This window comes from Maylandia zebra, linkage group LG1, assembly GCF_041146795.1.
Source record: "Maylandia zebra isolate NMK-2024a linkage group LG1, Mzebra_GT3a, whole genome shotgun sequence".
NCBI classification, from domain to species: Eukaryota; Metazoa; Chordata; class Actinopteri; order Cichliformes; family Cichlidae; genus Maylandia; species Maylandia zebra.
In genome coordinates this window covers 13,970,343-13,989,475 of record NC_135167.1, presented here as the reverse complement: position 1 = coordinate 13,989,475, position 19,133 = coordinate 13,970,343, and the positions used below count along the sequence as shown (strand labels likewise).

General features: G+C 37.9%; 3 protein-coding genes across 5 annotated transcripts; 1 reads left to right on the top strand and 2 right to left on the bottom strand.

Moving 5' to 3' along the window:
* The first annotated feature begins 844 nt into the window (after positions 1-844).
* On the top strand, positions 845-5,288 carry LOC105940936 (uncharacterized). Its single transcript, XM_014410819.3, has 7 exons — positions 845-933; positions 1,534-1,656; positions 1,816-1,932; positions 2,151-2,207; positions 3,082-3,237; positions 3,453-3,566; positions 3,690-5,288. Exons 2-7 carry the CDS (start codon positions 1,534-1,536, stop codon positions 3,735-3,737), a joined length of 615 nt encoding a protein of 204 aa, XP_014266305.2. The 5' UTR covers positions 845-933; the 3' UTR covers positions 3,738-5,288.
* A 553-nt stretch (positions 5,289-5,841) lies between these two features.
* Positions 5,842-11,164, bottom strand: LOC101484443 (uncharacterized). 3 transcript variants are annotated; one of them, XM_004539531.5, is made up of 4 exons: positions 11,024-11,164; positions 10,010-10,149; positions 8,865-9,859; positions 8,528-8,592 (listed from the first exon to the last, which is right to left on the bottom strand). In XM_004539531.5, the coding sequence occupies exons 1-4, from the start codon at positions 11,027-11,029 to the stop codon at positions 8,573-8,575; spliced, it is 1,161 nt and encodes a 386-aa protein (XP_004539588.2). In that variant the 5' UTR covers positions 11,030-11,164; the 3' UTR covers positions 8,528-8,572. The 3 variants fall into 3 exon arrangements, with proteins under 3 accessions (XP_004539586.2, XP_004539587.2, XP_004539588.2); XM_004539529.5 differs by having other exon boundaries at positions 5,842-9,859; XM_004539530.4 differs by lacking the exons at positions 10,010-10,149; positions 11,024-11,164 and having other exon boundaries at positions 5,842-8,592; positions 8,865-8,933.
* A 1,793-nt stretch (positions 11,165-12,957) lies between these two features.
* ddias (DNA damage-induced apoptosis suppressor) lies at positions 12,958-18,924 on the bottom strand. The gene is made up of 5 exons (XM_004539532.3): positions 18,556-18,924; positions 18,176-18,337; positions 17,540-17,648; positions 16,769-17,082; positions 12,958-16,513 (listed from the first exon to the last, which is right to left on the bottom strand). Exons 1-5 carry the CDS (start codon positions 18,675-18,677, stop codon positions 14,851-14,853), a joined length of 2,370 nt encoding a protein of 789 aa, XP_004539589.2. The 5' UTR covers positions 18,678-18,924; the 3' UTR covers positions 12,958-14,850.
* Positions 18,925-19,133: the final 209 nt, after the last annotated feature.

Here is a 19,133-nt window from a genome sequence, read left to right as displayed (position 1 = left end):
CCTATAGGCTCCTCATAATGCTTTCTTTAAATTTGTACTTTTTCTTTTATTGAACTGTTTTTGGTTCTATATTATAATATACTAATTTTGAGAGGCAGAGCTCATGAGTGTGCTGCAGTAAAATAAAAGTTATTCTACCACAGACGGGAAGTGTTTAATCTTGGTAGTTTTGTTATTAAACCGCATCTGTTTTATATTTTAAAATTCAATCCAGCCAATCGTTTCTTCCTTACCAGTTTATCACTTTAAAACTTTGTCTTTCCCAAACTTCTGCTGTTCAATTTGATTTTTTTTTTCCATCTAGCACAACACCAAACAGCATATAGCTAAACAGGAAATCAGCTCTTTCTGTGTTTTCTGCTCTCAGGATATTTTGCCACAGTCCACTTCTTCATTTTAGCCCTGCCCCATTTTAGCCCCCACACAAAAACAGTTCATCCCTCCCCTCTGCTGCTTTGGCTGGAGTGATGAAAAGTTTCACTCGATTTTAAGGAGTCGATCATTTCGATTCAGCACATTCCACAGAGTGAAAGTGTTTATAATTAGTTGAAAAAGATTTTTGTTGGAAGATGTATGTCTGTTCTCATGCATGTGTACCTATTTACACATTTGAATATTAATGTACTTAAAATGGAAAAAAATAACAATGATCATAATGTCCACCTGATTGTTCAGTACATAAAACTGACTAGTAAGTAAACACTGTAATGAATAGTTCACAGTAATTCACAGTAAAAAGTAAAACCCTTCAGCTACACAGAAATGAGTAAACACTTTGGAGGAATGGGGAGAAAAAGAGAAAAACACTCCCAAAAATCTCAGAGTTCAAAATGATGTGATCGTCCAGAGATTACCCTTAAGCTGCTCCAGATATGAACCTGATATGAGGAGCTTCCACACTGAACTACAGCTCTGACTGCACAGCTGCCTACGGTCTGTTTTTTCTCTTGTTTACTAGCTTTCTTTTTGCTTGGTAAAAAAACAACTTTATTTTGTAGTCAGTCACTTCAAAATGAAGTACAGTTGTAGCTTAAAGCAGACACGCTTTTGAGTGTCGGTGGATTGGTGGAACAGCAGATTTTCCTTTTTTTAATAGATATTTTATAGTACAGTACTTCTGCTTATGTTGTGAATGTGCTTACTGTCTACAGTTGCTCAGTTTACTTACAGACAACAAGCTGAAGCACCAGGCAGCCAGTCTATTGGACTATTGTTGGTCAGTTGCTAGTAGCTAATCTGTTGCAGACTCCATGCTATTTCAGCAGCATCTGTAGCATCAGGCTTTTGGGCTTCTCAACAAGCTTAAATGGACTCCGGGAGCTTTTATCTCCTAAGATACAACTAAAAATTAATGCTGTAGTGTATAATTATGATTAAAAGTGAAAAAATATTTTGCTGTCATAAGAAGAAATCCCATTAGCTACACACATGCTGCCAGAGTTTTTCAGATGATAAATCTGACATTTGATACATGCATTTGTTAAGAATTGATTGAGAATAATGATTGTGAACCATTGTGTGTTAATGGGTTAGATGTCTGCTGAGCTCCTCTCTGTGAGTGATCCAGGTGGGAATAATGGAAATCCTCAAGGCACCTCAGTGGGGGGCACAAAACCTTTACACCGCTTCTTAAAGGGACAACCCAAAATTATTGGTGTAAGACACTGACACATACACAAATGCACATGAATGTTTGTTGTTTTGTTTCATTTCAGTATCTTTCCACATTTGAGAAGAACTTGAGGCTTATATTGCCACAGAAAATAAAACATAGCTAACAAAATCATGCTAAACGTTGTTTATGTTTTCTCCTAGACAATTGTGCTGATCTTGGGTGCATCCTTCTTTATCATATCCGTTGCGATCACGGCAGACTCCCAGATGATGGATGTATGGACAGTCATCCCACCAGGCTTCCTGCTGGGGACACTGGTTGGTAGTTCAAGAATAATAAAGAGTGCCTTGGGAAGTTTGACGTGACTCAATATTTTTTAACTTAACATTAACTTAACATTAACTTAAGAAGTATTAAATAATCAGAATTTATATTGCACTTTATTTTAGTGTCAGTGTTTGCTTTCCTGTCACCTTACAAACATCCAACACATGGGATATGTAATAAATCTGTCTTTCTCTCTGTCTTCTCATAGTTAATCATATGTGGAATTACATACATTTTGGCACAACATAACACCACCAAGAAAACAGTAAGTTCTACTGAAATATGATGAATGTTATATTATAGCAAAATTATACTAGAACTAGAAATTGAACAAGAGGTTTCTTCAAATAAAAGTGTTCATGGATGCCTTAGAATTTAATATTGCATTATCGTCAGTGATTTATAGTTTAATTTATAGTTTGACTTATATTTGAACATTGTTAATATCTTAACACCTGTGAAGATAAATCACACCTTTACTGCTTCCATAGAAATAAACAGGGTATGTAGTGCTGCAAATGCACTTGATTAATAGAGCATCTCTGTAAAAGTAGATGTTTTTGGCAGTTTGCTGGTCTGGAGCATTCAGATGTACAGTATGTTAACAACAATCTTCACTATGTGGACATCATATAATTCACCCCAAAGTCAGATCATGCGACAAACAAACTATACTACAGGTCTTTGTTAGCATGTTAAATGTTAACTTTTATGACAGTACAACTGGAAAAAGACTGAAGGAGAATAGTTTGTTTGGAAGGGTTTCCATTAGAAAGCCTTTTCACAGCAAAACCTTGGACACCAGCAAATCTACAAGAAAGAAACTGGGAATAAAAATACTTGAGGTGCTGAAATGGTCCAGCTGAGTCCAGCTGAAATTCTGTGGCTGGACCTTAAGAGAGCTGTGCATAAACAAATGCTTACCAACCTCAATATAATGGGATTTTTTCTTAAGAAGTTTCTCAGAACCCTAACCCTTGAGGTTGTGATTTCTTTATCACATTTTAGTTGAAGTTATTGCTGCTAAAAGTGGTTCTCATGTGTACTCAGTTTTTCACAGAACTGCATAGACTACAGTGGAATTTATTTGTTTTAAATGACTGTGTATCACCCCCATCTTTGTCTGTTGGTGTCTGCAGGTAACCATTTCGTTATCTCTGAGCATTGTCTCCATACTGGTCGCATGCTGGACTTTAATACGCATCCTGCCTGACATAGAAGCATATTCCTACCACCTAGATTACATCTATGATAATGGAACCTTTTCATTTACTGAACCAATGGAAAATCGCCAGGTAATTGTTTTATCATATTTCTCAGCCTCAGGTTTTATGTCTCTGTTATTGTTATTGTTATTTACCTATCTTTTGGACAGCATGATGTATTTTGACTGGAGCTTTAAATTTAACTAATTAAATTCTTAAATGTATTAAATTAAATATAATATAGCGTTAAATGCTACGTAACAGTGTATTTCATTTCTTTAATGTCAACCTTTTTTTTTTTTTAGCTCATGGGATTGGCTTTGGAAGCAGTTTTTGTGTTCTACACTTTTGTTGTAGCGGTTATTTTCATTGTAATGTCAGCTCTGGCTGGCATTGCCCTGCGATCCACAAAAAGCCAGGTAAGAGGGCACACTGCAGTCATTGCTTAGTGTTGGGAATGTCCTACAAGGAACTTATTACCCAATATTTGTTTTAAAAAGTTGCAAAAGGTCAAGTTACGCTAATTTTTTCTCCTCCTTTAGGCCATTGTAGTGATGACTGCTGCATCGCCTGATTCGTCAGTTGAATAGCAAACACAAGAGGACTGTCTGAAGTGTGAAAAATTAAGAGAAGAAATATATATATACTGTATAAACAAACCCTTTAGTTTTAGTTTGCTGAAGCGGCAGATTCAATGCATCGTTTTGAAATTGCATGGTGTATAACCTAACATAAACTTGATAAATCAATAAGGAACAAATTAATAATCTGTTTCATACAAGTATGGTTCATATTCCATGTCACATGCTAATATTATCCTTAATAAACCAAATTTATGTACAAATGTATTTACTGGTCCAATTTACCTTAATTAATTAGATATTGCCATTTAATTCTGTTGGGGCACCTCCTCAACTGAGTTTTAGCAACTATTCTGATGGTTCCTTATAAAATTAATACAATTAATTAATTGCATTATTGCATGTGTTGCACCTTTTTTCATATTTCCCTACTAATTGTATTTGTTTGTAATGTGTGCTGATATATGTGTGTTTGTATGTTAGTAAAGAAACAGAAAGGAGATGCAAGAAAGACACACACACAAATATTTTTAAGGTATCGTAACATTTTTCATGAAACCTTTTAATGCAGTTAAAGTACAATGTTACATTCTTATAATATTAAAGTTAAATGATCTCAAAATTAATTACATCTTTTTTATCAGAAATGTTTGTCTTTGTCTCACTTTGCAGTTTGACTGTTCCAGTGTTCTTAGATCAGCTGGTTGATTTTATCTGGAGACTGCTCATCTCACAGCTAATGTTTCAAAAGCCATAGAGCCCAAACTATTACATTAGTATAACAAAACAATATTAACAGTCCTTATTAATCATAAGTACACAAGTAAATGTCCTACAAGGTTTTTTTTAGCATCACAAGTTAATAACCCAACTTTAAAAAAAAAATTAAAATAGGCGGGAACTTCAGAACATGAAAACACAATCTTAGGAACTTAAAGCACCTCTCATAAATTGCATTGCCCTTTTATTTATATATGTATTTACCTATCAAAGGTACCAATAGTTCATACCAGGTGTAAGATACCAAATAATATGATCCTTTTTCACCCTTCTGTCCCTAACAGAAATATTTTGGAATAGACCAGACAGAACATGCACAGAACCTCATAGCTGCCCTTGACTCGTGTTTCACACCATTGGCACAAACACTGTGACACCCAACAAGCTGTCCTCTCTTACAGGGAACACTATGTGAGACATATAACTATTACATATAGAGACATTCAGAATCACAACACTAAATGGAATGAAGTCAATATTATGGCAAAGATCTACTACACTACTTAATGGCTAAACATGTAAAGTTAATAAGAGCATAGAATATGTGTGTGTCTCCCTCTCTGCATTAGACTAGACAGCTCTGGTACCTGTGGAAGTGAAAGGCCGTGAAAGCAACTTTGGAATATAATGTACCAGCCAGTTAGTTGACATGGTAATACCTTAAATTAAATCACACACAGAGAGGAAATGTCATGGTTCTGGCTACCTGGTGAATGTGAAGTCATTATTGAGTTTTACTCGGTTTGGTCTCTAATAAACTCTATCTGTTTAGATACTAAATGATCTACTTTGTGCATGAGCTGGTATCTGTCTGTTGTTTGGTGCCAGTAGTATACCGCAATCTTTTAGAGTGTTTTACACTGATATGCGAACGCAATAGCTGCCAGTACGGTAAACTGCAAGCCGAACAGATAAAGTAGAGGGAAGCTGCAGAATGGTATTTTCTGTAGATTTGGCCATTATTTTCACATTGTTATTGTGAAATACCAAATATATAAACATAAAATATTCATTTGTTCTACACTTAGTTTGCAGGGAAATGCCACCTTGTTTTCCAGGTTGCTTCTGGGTTTCGTACTGATTTGCAAATCAGTCATACCATATGTTTAGCTTAAAATAGTAAAAAGGGAATATATCAACTGTTAAAAATTGTATACTTTTGAATTTGATGTAAGCAAATGTTATAATGGGGCAATTAAAAAAAAATGGTGAAGAATGAAGGATATGTAAATTTAGGGCTAACAGGAGAATGCTAGGATAGGGTGACATGGAGGAAGACAATGACTAAACAACATGACTGGTTATAAAAGGAACAGAAAAAAGAGGACACATCTTTCAGAGGAATGGAGGAATTCACAACTCTGTAAGAGACAATTTAAGAACAATATTTCCAATTTAAGACACAGCTACATAATATCACTGAAAGATACAGAAAATCTGGAGAAATCTGTGTATGCAGAGATATTCACAAAGGCCAATGGTGACATGGCAGCTAAGCAGAACTGTATTTAAAACCAAATTTGTTCTGTACTGGAAATAACTGCATAGGCTCAGGAATATTTAATCACAAGATTTGTTGTTGCATTCACAAATGTTAGCGGAAAAAAAAAATGCAAAGATTAAAAATGAACATCCTCACATGCACACATGTATATATGAAAAACAAAATCTGCAGTAAAGAGAAGTGGGGCCATGTGGTTTGTTATCAATGCACATTTCAAAGTACTGCATGGTATAGAGGTATATTAGTGGATTAGTATACAGGTTTTGGAATAAGTCCTTTCATCCAAAGGAAAACCTTTTTAAGGAAAGGCTCATTTCAACAAGTGAATGACAAAATAACATTGCAACAATTAAAGAGTCTTTAAAGGCTAAAATCTTCCACTAAGGTAAGAATGGGAAACATATTGCCTTTAAAACTTCAGCATTTAGTTACCTCAGTTGCCAAATACTTATACAGGGTTTCTGATATCAGAGATGATGCATCACTGCCAACATGGCCTTGTCTCGCACTCTGTTCTTAATGTGTTGCTGGCATCAAATTCAAAAAAGCATTTCATTTGATTCATTCTCTGTTTATGCATTTGATATGTTGCCTTTGCACTATGTTCAGTTAATAGATTATTTTATTTAATGGCTGTAGGAAAACAAATTCTCTATACTGAACACATTATGGGAAACAACTCCCACCAGTTTTATTACCTTTGTCAAGGGCGCAAGAACACTTGTTTTTGCTGGTGACAGAAACCAGATATCCCAGAGGTCGGATGAAATGCACAGACTCCAAACAGGAGGGCCCTGCCCTGGTTTGAATCCAGGATGCTCTAGCTGTGAATCAACAGGATTACCTACTGCTGCATATTAAAATGATTAAGATCCACAACATTTATTTTTCTTTACTTTCTTGCCCTCCTACTGTTTTTGCTTATTTAGAATAGCCTATATTAATTGCATTAAAGTCACTAACTTTCATCTGCAAGTTCTGATTTTAAAAATCGAACATGTAAAAAAATTCCCTGTCTTACATATATTTGCAAGACACTAAAGGAAACTGTCATCCTAACACACATTATATTATAATGAAAAATGCATTTCAGTTTCCTAGCTTTTCCTCAAAGTCTCAAGTTGATGAAGCAGGAGGCTTTTGAAAATCATTCCCAGGGGTACATCGCTGATGAACACGCATGTGCTCGGTGACACGGTATTGGCGTGAAAAAGTCATAGGGCAGCGGGGGCAGGGGAAGGGCCTTACACCAAGGTGGCTCCGCACATGTCTATTTAGAGAACCTCGCTGGCTAAAGGAACGGTCGCATAGAGAGCATTGGAATGGGTGGTGAACAGGAGATGACAGATGAGCTGATCTATTGGTTGGCATGCTGGTTGAAAGGCCAGATGCCATGCAAAAAGACACAGAGGGTTGCATGGAGTCTGACACTCCAGGAGGTGAACAGTGTGTCGAGGTAATGGTTTGGTTCTCACCTTCTTTAAGGTTGGAAACTTCAGACACAATGCAAGAATTTTGAATAGTCTCAACAGCTGGACTACTTTGAACAACAGGCTTTCTTTCCTCAGCATTTGTCTTTGCAGCCCAGTGTGTGCCACCCATATCAAGTCTCCCAGTTCCAAATTTAGCCCTAGCCATAACTGTTTTCATTTCAACAGATGCTACAGATGTTTTTTCGTACCTCTCTGCTCCATCATATGCCCAGATTCCAGTTTCAAACATATCCCCTTTCTCTTCTATGCCAGATCGGTGTTTGCAGGATACTAATAGTTCTGCAGGTCTTGTGCTAATATCCAGAAGAAGAAACTGGTCTGTAGTCTCTGTTGAGCTGTAGTGCTGCTTTAGGGGACTCTCAAAGGCACCAAAGTCTTCCTCCGCACTTGAACCATCAGAATCATCAAAGTGGTTTGAGTGGGAGCGTTTGTGATCAGAACCACCCTGCAATAAGTGCACATCCTCTTGCATATCATCATGCTGTAGGCAATGATAACGAAGATGTCCATGATAAGAGTGTCTCACAGCACTGTCAACACTGGTGTCAGACATGTTTCTGTCCGCAGGCATTGTAAAAATCGAATGTGATTCTGTGATGTCAGTGCCTGAGGTCTTTTCAGTTTGCAGAGCTTTCGGGAAGCTATCAGCATGGTATTCTTTGGTGTCCACCGCTGTAGGACTGTAGTTTGAATCATGGTTAGAAGGAGCATTGTTTGCACTTGTGTCAGCTCTGTATATGTTTGAGTACCCTTTCTTTGGTTCATAGTTGCAGTGGCTGTCCTGTATATCACTTTCAGCTGGAACTCTATTAGAGTAACTGTGTTCCTCTTTCACCTCTTCCTCTGGACCTAGATGTTCTGTGTTTAAGTCCTCCACAGGATGAGCAATAAGTGGAACTTCAGCTCTCAGACCTCCTGGTTCTGCTGTTGCTGTTGCCAATTTGCTGACATTGTAGGATTCAAAGAAATCCAGCTGCTTTTTTTTGGTTGAGAAATCATCAAACCTGAGATCAATTTTATGCTTCAATTCTTGACTCCAGTCCTTACTCTGCAGCACTGAATCTTCTCTAAGATTGTGTGTATTTTTCTGAAAGGAATCACAATAAGCATGCTGATCATTATTGTTGGTAAAGTGAGATGATCCTCTGTCAACACATTCATTGCCCTGCATTGTAAAATGATCTGAATCGCTGCTGTCAAAATGAGATCTACCTCCACTGGATTTGTAATATAAATCTTGTAAAGCACATTGATCTAAATTATCCTTGTTATTCAGATTTTGTGTAATAGTGTGTTTTTTATTGTGGCCGTATTCCTGGCTCTGTGCTTGATATTGACGTTTGCATTTAGATGTAATACCTTCAATAATGCTGTCATTTTCTATGCTCGCTGAACGTGAGACTGGAGACCTGCTGGAGTTGCTTGAAGTCTGGAGGGCTGAATGGCAGGGAGACACAGGAGACACATCTGCTAGCTGGGGGATAGCTGCTCTGCTGCTGTGACAGATGACAGGTACTGCCGCACAATATGAATGTGGGGATGAAGATGAGCTCCTCCTATTTTCAGCTGTCCTCACCAGAGTGTCACCTGTGTACCTTTGCCAGATGCCAGCTGGATTAAGCCGATCCTTTTCCGCCTCTTTGTCCACTTTAGACGTGTGATACACTTCAGCAATGCTAGGGACATTCAGAGTCAAATGCTGTGGCGTTAGATAAGTTGCTTGTCTGGCATGTCCTGCATTTGTGCTCCTTTCAGTTCTTTCAAGTATACCACAGGGTGCACTTGGATAGCTTAAAGTCCTTGCATCCCTTCCACTGCAGTGGTCTCTGCTATTTCTACCTGTATCTATTTCTACTTCATCAGTGCTGCAATCCATAGCAGCTGAGAGCATCTGACTTTCACTAAACGGATCCACATTGTCTGAATCCTGATACTGAATATCGCTGTCTGGTGAAGTTGTCATACTTTGTTCACTGGAGATGTTTGTTTTGTCAGGTTTTCTAAAGGTAAAAATGCTGGATGTTGATGGCATATGAGGGGAGGTATTCACAGTTGTCCTATAAGAATTCTTTTCAGCTTCAGCAGAAGCCTCTGCGCCATTTGCAGTGCAAACCTCAGTCTGCTGTTGAGCCCTCAGAGCCTTTTGCAGTTCATCCATCTGCAGGTAGCAGGCAGCTGTGAGCAGACTATAATACTGTTGCTGGCCGTAACTGTAGGGCAAATCCCCTGTGTAAATATAGTCCAAAAGAGGTGTTAATACAGAGTCAGAGAGACATTTGGCCTGCAGCTCCACCAGAGCGCCAGCAGAGGACAAGACAGATGCCAACACTGGACTAGAGGCTGCCAGCACACATCTGGGGGAACAAAGAGCAGTTTTGTGGTGAGGTCTGAAATCCTGAACATCGTGTAAGACACACACTGTTAGTATAATCATGATATCATTGGGCAGTTTGATGATATGTATATGTTGGTGTGTTTGTTTGTTATTAGCTTATTTTTCTCACCTGTGTGCGGGGTAAAGTTGACCTGCATTCTGTCCCGGTCTGAGCACAAGGTCACAAAAGTGGCCTTGTTTTCTCTGCAAGTTCAGATAAGCCAACAGTAATGCCGCATGTCTACCAACTTCCTGGGCACAAGGTGCCACCTGGAGAGTACAGAGCAGTAAGTAAAAATAGATTCTTGCTTATTATAATCAAGTGCTAGTACGAACACGTTCACAAAGACACTTGACACAGCATTAATCAGGTGACAAAATCAAATTAATCAAAATCAGTGCATTGAAGCTAATGAGATGATTCCACTGTCCATGTTTGATGAACTAGGGCGGCGAATCTCAATAATACACTTCCTTAATTACCAAATTTTGTCAGTTTATCACTTGCAGTTTGTCACTGCAAAGAGTAAATACACCTGATAATTTTGCTCACACTGCCAAAGCACCTTATTGCCTTCAGATAAGCGGGGTTACATTTTTGTATCGATTGGATTTGGATTGTATCACCCATCACTAAACAGTGGCAAGGTTAGGTTACTTTGAACAGAAGGAATAATTAAAGTGATCAAAACAAATCTGAAAAAGCTCTGCGTGCTTCCTAAACATTTCACTATCTAAAGCATATTTTAAGGCTTAAAGATTTTGTCCTAAAATGCACTATCCAACAGATGTTAAAACTTAGTAAGGACATGTATTCTAGAGCTTTATGTCCCCATTTCTGCCAAATTAAAGAAAATGTGCACACACGAAGAATATAAAAGCAGACTGCCTTTCTCTTAAATATATAAGCTGTTAAAATCATAAGACATTTCTTTATGAGGTTTTCTAAATTTCTAGAACTACTTTGAGCACATGGGAAAAAAGCAGATTTTAAATACACACAGCTGTCAATAAATGTCTTTGTTTCTTGTTAATATACAACAAAAATGCTAAAAAATCTACTCTGAACTCCAAACTTATACCTGACTATTAAACTGATCAAACATACTATTTCAAATGTACATTAGGAAAAATGATCCCTTACCTCCATATTATGTTGGAAGAAAAACAACAAACCTCGGCTGTCTTGCTTGCAGTGAAATGAAGAAAAGAACTGTATATGCAGGATATATAGTACCACTTTACTATCTACGCACACTGTCTCATTCGGAAAACAATCACACGCTTTTCCTATTGGGAGCATGGCGTGACATGAATGGACAGGTGCTTATAAGGAGTGCTAGCGTCTAACGTCAGAATCTCCATAGCCTCTTTTGGGGAGAGGACTGAGACCAGCCCACGGACCAGCCAACAAGATACCACAGAACTAAAGCAATCAGAACCAGTATTTGTACTCACATCAGACAAAAGACAGTGCAAGCTCCTATTAAGTCCCTCATACCCATAATAAAACAGAAGCAGGAAGTATTTTAAGGAGCTTTTATTTTTATTGAGAGGTCAGAGGTCATGGACAGTTATAAAATAGTCTGCAATTAATGTGAACTATAGACATTCAGAGTGCACAGCTGATTTTAATCTTATCAAAACATTAATTACTCTGTTAGCTCTGAGTCTCCACCAGTCTTCTGCTGAAATGGTAAAGTTAGAGAAAAGCATTATGATTAGCACTAAAAAAGAAAAGTGGGATGTATTTAAGTATTTCTATTTGCTTTGATTCTACAGAGGGGAGCTTCTCCAGTGTCAGGACTACGAGCCAGTCCCCCTCAGCTGACGTTTTGTTGACAACGCCATACTAAGCCATTTCTCCACCCTTCCACACCATGTGCCTGTCACGCCTTTCTAATCTCTTTAGCTCTCTAATGTCACAGCCACACCTCCGTCCACAACGCAGCAGGACATTTAACCTAAAAAGTGTGCAGTAGCACTACTACTGCATCACAAAGTAAGTAATAAAAATAAGTCCAGTGGAACTAAAAAGAGGGTCACAACCCTTAATGTCGCAGGAAATGTCGAGGAAGGTCAAGGACTGAAAAATTCTTAGCTGCTATGAAATATTTAAAGTATGAAGAATTAAGTGCATAGTTATTGCATATGCTACAAATTATATTCGTTTTTCAAAGTATACCAAAATATATATATATATATATATATATATATATATACATATATATATACTGTATTTTTTTAGTCAGCTTCATTATAACATGTTTATAAAAGTACAAGAAAATGGAAAATGAATATTTTGCCAGGTGTTAAAAATGTCCGCTTTAGCATTAGTACTTTTAGTATACGCAATGTGAAGTCATCGAGTGCCACAGTGCAATGTAGGTAAAATAAACAGGCAAAGTATCACAAAATTGTATCTCTTAGCTGGCCAATGGTTGAGGTGCATGACATCACTGTATGATTAATAGTACAACTCCAGCCAGGTGACTCTTAATGCATGACTCTGTGTCTCATGATTTCTGCCTCTCACTGCAGCCGAATTTTAAAAGAATGTCAAAGAAAGCATATACATAGTATGAACAAAAACAGAATTTTAATAGTTAATCGATCTGCCCTATATAGTAATTATTTGAATTACGTAACCGTGCCCCTCAGCCCCTCCCACCCCTTTCTCTCTCAGAGTACCACACGTACTTTAAGCTTGGCACACCGTGGCTTTGAATGTTTCCATTCACTGGGTGCTTGGTGACATAACTCACGTACTGTACTGCTGCATGCAAAGGCAGTGTCTCCCTTGCTCACAGACACAGCTGCAGGTTTTGGAACAATATGATGTTATGGGGCTTCACTCATAAAGCCTCAAAAGGCTAAGGACTAATTTACATAGAAACAAAAACAATCCCATTTATCCCATTCACCTATATTTTATGTAAACTAGTGCAGTAAGTTGCAAATTGCAATACTTGCTAGTCCTGAATCATCACATTTGCATTTCCACATTCATTCAGAATATGAAAACATTCATTTTGTGTTTCCTATTTGCATAAATCATGTAATTAAACTTACTGAAACTAAAGAATACATTTTTTTTATTATTAATGAAGCAGCTAACAACAGATAGCAGAATAACCACATTGCAGTAGTAGCTGGATGTCACTGTGACCTAATCCAAAAACAGGCACCAAAGCAAAATTTCACAAAGAAATTGTCAAGTACTCATAAAACTCTCGACACCAAATACATGGTCTGTTTTTCATCTCTCCACAAGAAGAAGCCTTGCAAAAATACACTGCACAGATCCTGGAATCCATTCGTGACTGAAAATGTCCTTTAGGGCATTATTAGTTGGCTGTTAACCATGGTTGCTGGAGGACATCAAAGCATAATGTTGAATATGTCGTTTGACAAGGTTAACAGAAGAGAAACAACAATCAAAACCAAGCTAGTATAATAGGTTCTTTTTCATTCTTATCTGATAATGGTCTTTGATGACTATCACATGCAGCATGGAAGTAAATCAAAAACGTTTGACTTATTTCCAATAATAATCTCATTTGGCCTGTGCTCCTAGTGGAAAAAAATATATAATAAAAGCAGGGGATCCTCAAAAGCAATCTTCTGCCATTGCATCAAGTAGATTAACATATAGTGGGATCATAGGTATCGTCACATGGCCATTACCAACATCATGGTACATGGGATTTAGAGATATTTCGGTCTCAACCACCTGTCTGGCAAACCAAGACTTTGTGATACACCCATGCATAATCATTTGCGAAACCAAATGAACAGCAAATTCACATGTCACATGTATTCACATGAGTTTTCCAAAATCAGTTAAACTGTGCACATAAGCATTTTTAAGATACAAGTACCAACCAAAGAGGCACGTGCATTCACACACAGACACAATAATGCCGTACCCAGCTGACTACATGCCAATCTTGTTTCTGTAACACATGCAGTACAAGGCTCCAGCTGTTCACTTGTTCCACTTCCAGTTTTACCAATGTAACATCGTCTTCATTTCTCTATTTTGATCACACCCCCAGAACATTGTAGTCATTGCTGCTATTCTTGGCTCTCTGGCATGACACCTTACACACTCATCCCAACATAAACACCCCTCGAAAGGCACAACTGCAGTGTGAACCCAGGAGAACAGTAGGTCTGCTTAGGACTCTGGTGTGATTCAAATTATACTGGAGAGCTTTCAGGATGTGACAGCGTTGTTGGCTTTTGTGGTCTAAAGCATGCCTTAAACTATCAGGGGACCTTTGTTCCATAAATAATCTTTTGTAATAGTATTTAATCTTTATTTATATTGACATGTATTAATATAAACAAATGAAAACATAAAATAAAAATGTTATTGTCCTTGAATAGATAGCAATTAAATATCCACTTAATTACATATTAACCTTACAAACATCTTAAAGTAAATAGCTATAATTTTTCATACGCTTGTGAGCTCAAGCTTTTAGTCACTTGAGCCTTTAGAAAAAAGCCTTAATGTGTTCAAAGAAGACAGTAATACTTTCAAAAATATGGATCTATAAGTATGTGGACATACAAACACATTCTATACATGTTTCAAAAACCATAGTCGTTGATGAGATTTTGCCCCACCTTAACTGCTGCTAAGCTCAGGTTGTAATAAGACCAGGCAATGATTGTGGTAAATGTAACATGTTTATATATTTCATTTAATTAAAAGCGCTTTCTAAACAGTGCATAAAAATTAAAAACATTGAGTTAGACTAAGCATTTGATGAAAAAGGCGGAGGAAGAGAATTCATTACACTTTCAGTCAAAGTGCAAACTTGAAGGTCAAGACAGCATCTCTCTTCTATCTATAGTGTTTAATATATGAGCCCTCTTTTTCTGTTTCACACAGAGTAAAATAACAGCAGTATTACTCCAATGGAGCACGATTTCTTACAAGTCACTCTGCAACACAATGTCTCAGAAAGAGTCAGAGAACAGATCTCTAGAGCAGTCACATGTCTGGCTCCCATGAATCCCTTCGCTAACCTCTTCACTGTCACAATTTTCTGTCTTTCTCAGCACACACTCGATGGAACCAAAATTGTTGCGGTTGTCTGTCAGCTTTCTTTTGCGGATTGGCACACTTTGTTGGATTTTACTCGCAGGTGTAGGAGGAACAATTGCTTCATTGTCATAGCCACACTCTGACACGTCAATAAATCTTGCTTTACAGTTGATTGACATGCGGTTTAGAGCCTCTTCCTGCACCCTAAGGTGCTGCAGTGGATGTAGACTGTTTTTATGCTCGACTGGTTTCAAGAATTTTCTTTTGGGGGTAAGTTTGTGGCTGTGTCTGCTGGATGTAGTTCTCCACACAAAGTTTTCTTTGACAGATTCCATCTCACTCTGCAAAGCCTGGTCAGCATTACCACAGTTCAGTTTATGAACAGAATTGTTTTTACTCTCCATTTCATGTAAATTTGCATTAAAACTTTTTTGATTGACAGGCTGGGAACTGAATTCACCTGTCACGCTTTTGTACAAGTCAACACATGAGTATGATACGACGCCTAGTTTTACAATGGGTGTGGACTGAGAGGGAGGGACAAAGTCAAATCCTTTTGTGTCTTGTGGAATCAAACTCTCCCTGCATTTACTTTTTTTAAATTTCCCTTTATCTGGTGTTGATTGTGTCACATTCGCATTTTCATAAATCAGATGATGCTCATCTGCCTTGGAAAACTGTGAGCAAGCTTCCATGCCATCACCGACGGCTTCTGCATGCATGGTGAGCCTCTCCGTTTCAAGATTGATCGTGTCTGAGCTACCAAACAGATCTGCTGAACAGTTGTAGGCATCCCCCTCAAGCTGCTCTTCTTCCTCCTTTTGAAAAGACAGTGAACTAGCTGTGCCATCCACCTGATAACACCCATGGGAATAAATGTTTCTATCTTGACTCCTTTTGACAAACAGAAGAGGGTTCTTACATTCTTTGCTGGCTGAATCTTGTGAGCCACATCCATTTGTTGCAGGGGTATTAGTGGCATCCAACAATGCTTGCAAATGCCTGTCTGTTATTTGTGCATTTCTTTGGGAAGATGTTTCACTTATTAAGCTGCTGTTTCCCAGGTTATTTCTTGCCTTTACTTCCTTCCAGTGAACATTCTGAACTTGTTTCGTATCTCTATCAGTGTCAAAATCTTTATTGGCTTCACATAAAAACTCTGTCAGACTTTCAGAGAAAGGCAAATCGTTCCAAGCCAATGAGCTTGATGAAAATGTTCTGGTGAGCTGTCCAGTAGAAAACTCCTTTTCTTTGGGGCTATTCTGACAATACTGGGACGGCCTTAACCAAGTCTTTAGGCTAAGGCTGTTTCCAGCTCCCTTCTCAGATGATGGACTCTCATAAAAACTGTGCTGCAATAAGAAAAAAGGAGCCAAGTCCTTTTCCACTTTTTGGTTTTCCTGGCAACCCCTCTGTGCAAGATATGGTGTTACACTTTTGTCAGCCTGACTTCTGTTTTCATCTCCACATTCCTGGGTACTGCAGCCTTCTTCCTGCTCTGCTGATGATGTAACCAGTCCAAGTGATTGCTGCCATGGAGCTGTGGGAGTAAGGGTGCAGTCTATGTAACGTGATCTAGGAAGGAAACAAAAGCTATTATCAATTATCATTTTTGCATGTAATGTAACAGCACCTCCACCCACATGCTTAGAAGTCAATATCAGTAGCTTATGAGAATATGTGTGGTTTTTACTTTGGCTTTCAGAGCCATTTATTGTTATTTTGTAGTCCCTACAAAGAAATAGTACATAGGAGTACATGACTCTCTAGTTAGTAGGGTTTTTTTGGACAGAAAATACAGAAGATTGTATCATTTCTTAATTTCATTACCTTTGAAGTGATCGGGGCAAAAGATGAGAGGCAGATAGTGTGGCATCACTAAAGCTGCTAGTTGGAGAATGATCATGAATGAGGAGCGGGGTTGTTGCTGGAAGACTGGAGATTCTGCTGGTATCAGCAGATACAAGTTCAGATTCAGAAGCTTTCTGAAGAAGAACCCGATAATAACTGACCACGGTGCATCCTCCCATTCCCGTTGCTTTGGGAAGAATCATCTGAGTAGCAACAAACTGTGCTGCATTTTTACTGCTGGAGCCACTTAGAACAGGTCCTCCAAACCAAAGCGCACTTTCTGCTTCCATCACCTAAACAACACAGATGATACCACAGACAGCTAAGCTCAAACAATGCAAAAATAAAGTAAGCATAATTAGAACACATTTTGGACATATATTGATCCTATTATTTTATTTTCTTTAATGGTGAACTGAGAAACTAAAATTGTGAAATGTGGAGAGACGTTTATTATTTAATTGTTGCATAGTTTGTCTTGCTTTTCATGTTTTTTTTTAAATCATTTTATGTTCAAAGTAACAGCAGGAATAAAAAAATATGGACAATTGAGTTTGAGTTAATTTCTGCTGTTTTGTGTGACCAGGAAGTCACTGATTTCAAGTTATATAAAAAGAAAACAAAAAAACCTCCAAACAGCAATAGTGACTAAAATGTTGAATGCCTATTTTTAAGTCTTCATATGTATTTGAATAACTTTTGATCTTGCATGTCACATAATACTTTTACACACGTGATTTACGAATGTACCTTTATACCAAAAATGAAATGTCTGCCAATGAAACAGTCCTCGACTGCCTTCACCAGCAATGTGAGTCTTCTAGATTGTTCCACGGGTCTGTCCAAGTTTTCCACCAATCTATAAAAGACACAAAGCCCACACAGCTCTTCACTTAACCATCAGAGAAGATGTTATGTTCTTCACACGTTGTAGTCATTTGAAACTGACAAAAAACCACTAAAATCTGCACTTTAAAAAGAAGAGGTACAAAACAAATAGCATGTATCCATATTATTAGGTACACCTGTTAAATTTAATACAATAGGACTGCCATTTCTTTCCTTCTTTTTGGGGGGGGTTAATAGAAACTTGCCAAAAATTTTAAATTCTGGCATTTTTGTGGATGGTGGTCCTGGTGTTGTACTGAACTGCAAAGCACTCACTGGTGTTCTAATGTTTTCTCCACCCTCTTATATTCGGAGGGAGGTGTAGTAAACCCTAAGTGACAACAACCAGTACACCAACTCCATCACATACTATGACCTCAACTTATATGTATCCATGGCCTCTGCTTTATCCCAATATATACTCCTAAACCTGGGAAAACATTTTAACAGTTATTCAGTCTTGATAATAGGAACTTGCATTGTGTTTTCTGTACTCACCTTTGTAATTCATTTGCATGAATGCCAAAGAATGGTTTCAAGCTGTTTCCAAATACTGTTATCCCGAATATACGTCCGTCCCGGGCCACCCTCAGTGAGAGACGGTACCTGTAATCCACCTGTTCTCTCAGGCACTTGTAACCACACTTGAAGCATCTGCATCTGTGGTGGGTACACAGAGACGATTGACCAGTATCCATATACTGTCAGGTAACGGAGGTAACATACATTGTATAAAAAAATATTCTAATTTTCTAAAGGAAATCCATTCACTTTTAACTGGACTGTATCTCACTTAGATACAGTCCTCTCAGCACAGTTTCTAAAGGGATTTTCACAATGCTACCGTTTCTCGGCTACAACTGAACCTTTGTGTTTACCTCGTAGTGTCCTGCTGGTCAACATCAATCCTGGAGAAACAGCATCTGCAACACGGATAAAACACACAGGGATCTTGCAGAGACAACACCGCACAATCCACCAGTGCCCGTCTATAAGACATTTCAGTCAACTGAGACACGCAGCTGCAGATAGCAGGCTAACCGCTAGTTAATTACCCACTTAATACATGACTGTTTATTTGATCTGTTTTTGTAACCGAAGGATTTGAGCACGAAAAACTATTACAAACGTTACGAAAAACATAGCAAAGCCCGCCAATATCTAACTTTAATGCCGTCATAGCAAACATGCCCTTTTGCTAACTGTACACAAAATGCTACTTCTTCGTGTCTTCATTTCCATGTTGTACGTGAGTCAGCTGGAGGATGCACCGCCACCTACTGTATAAGACGATCACATGAAACGACATTTCTTGATGAATCTACGATAATTTTAATAAAATAATGTTTTCAACTACTGCATGATATGTATTTTATTTAATTATAGATATATTAGTAAAACAAATCAAATTAATTTCTGTTAGATACATTTTTTGTCCTTTTGCCTATCATTTTCG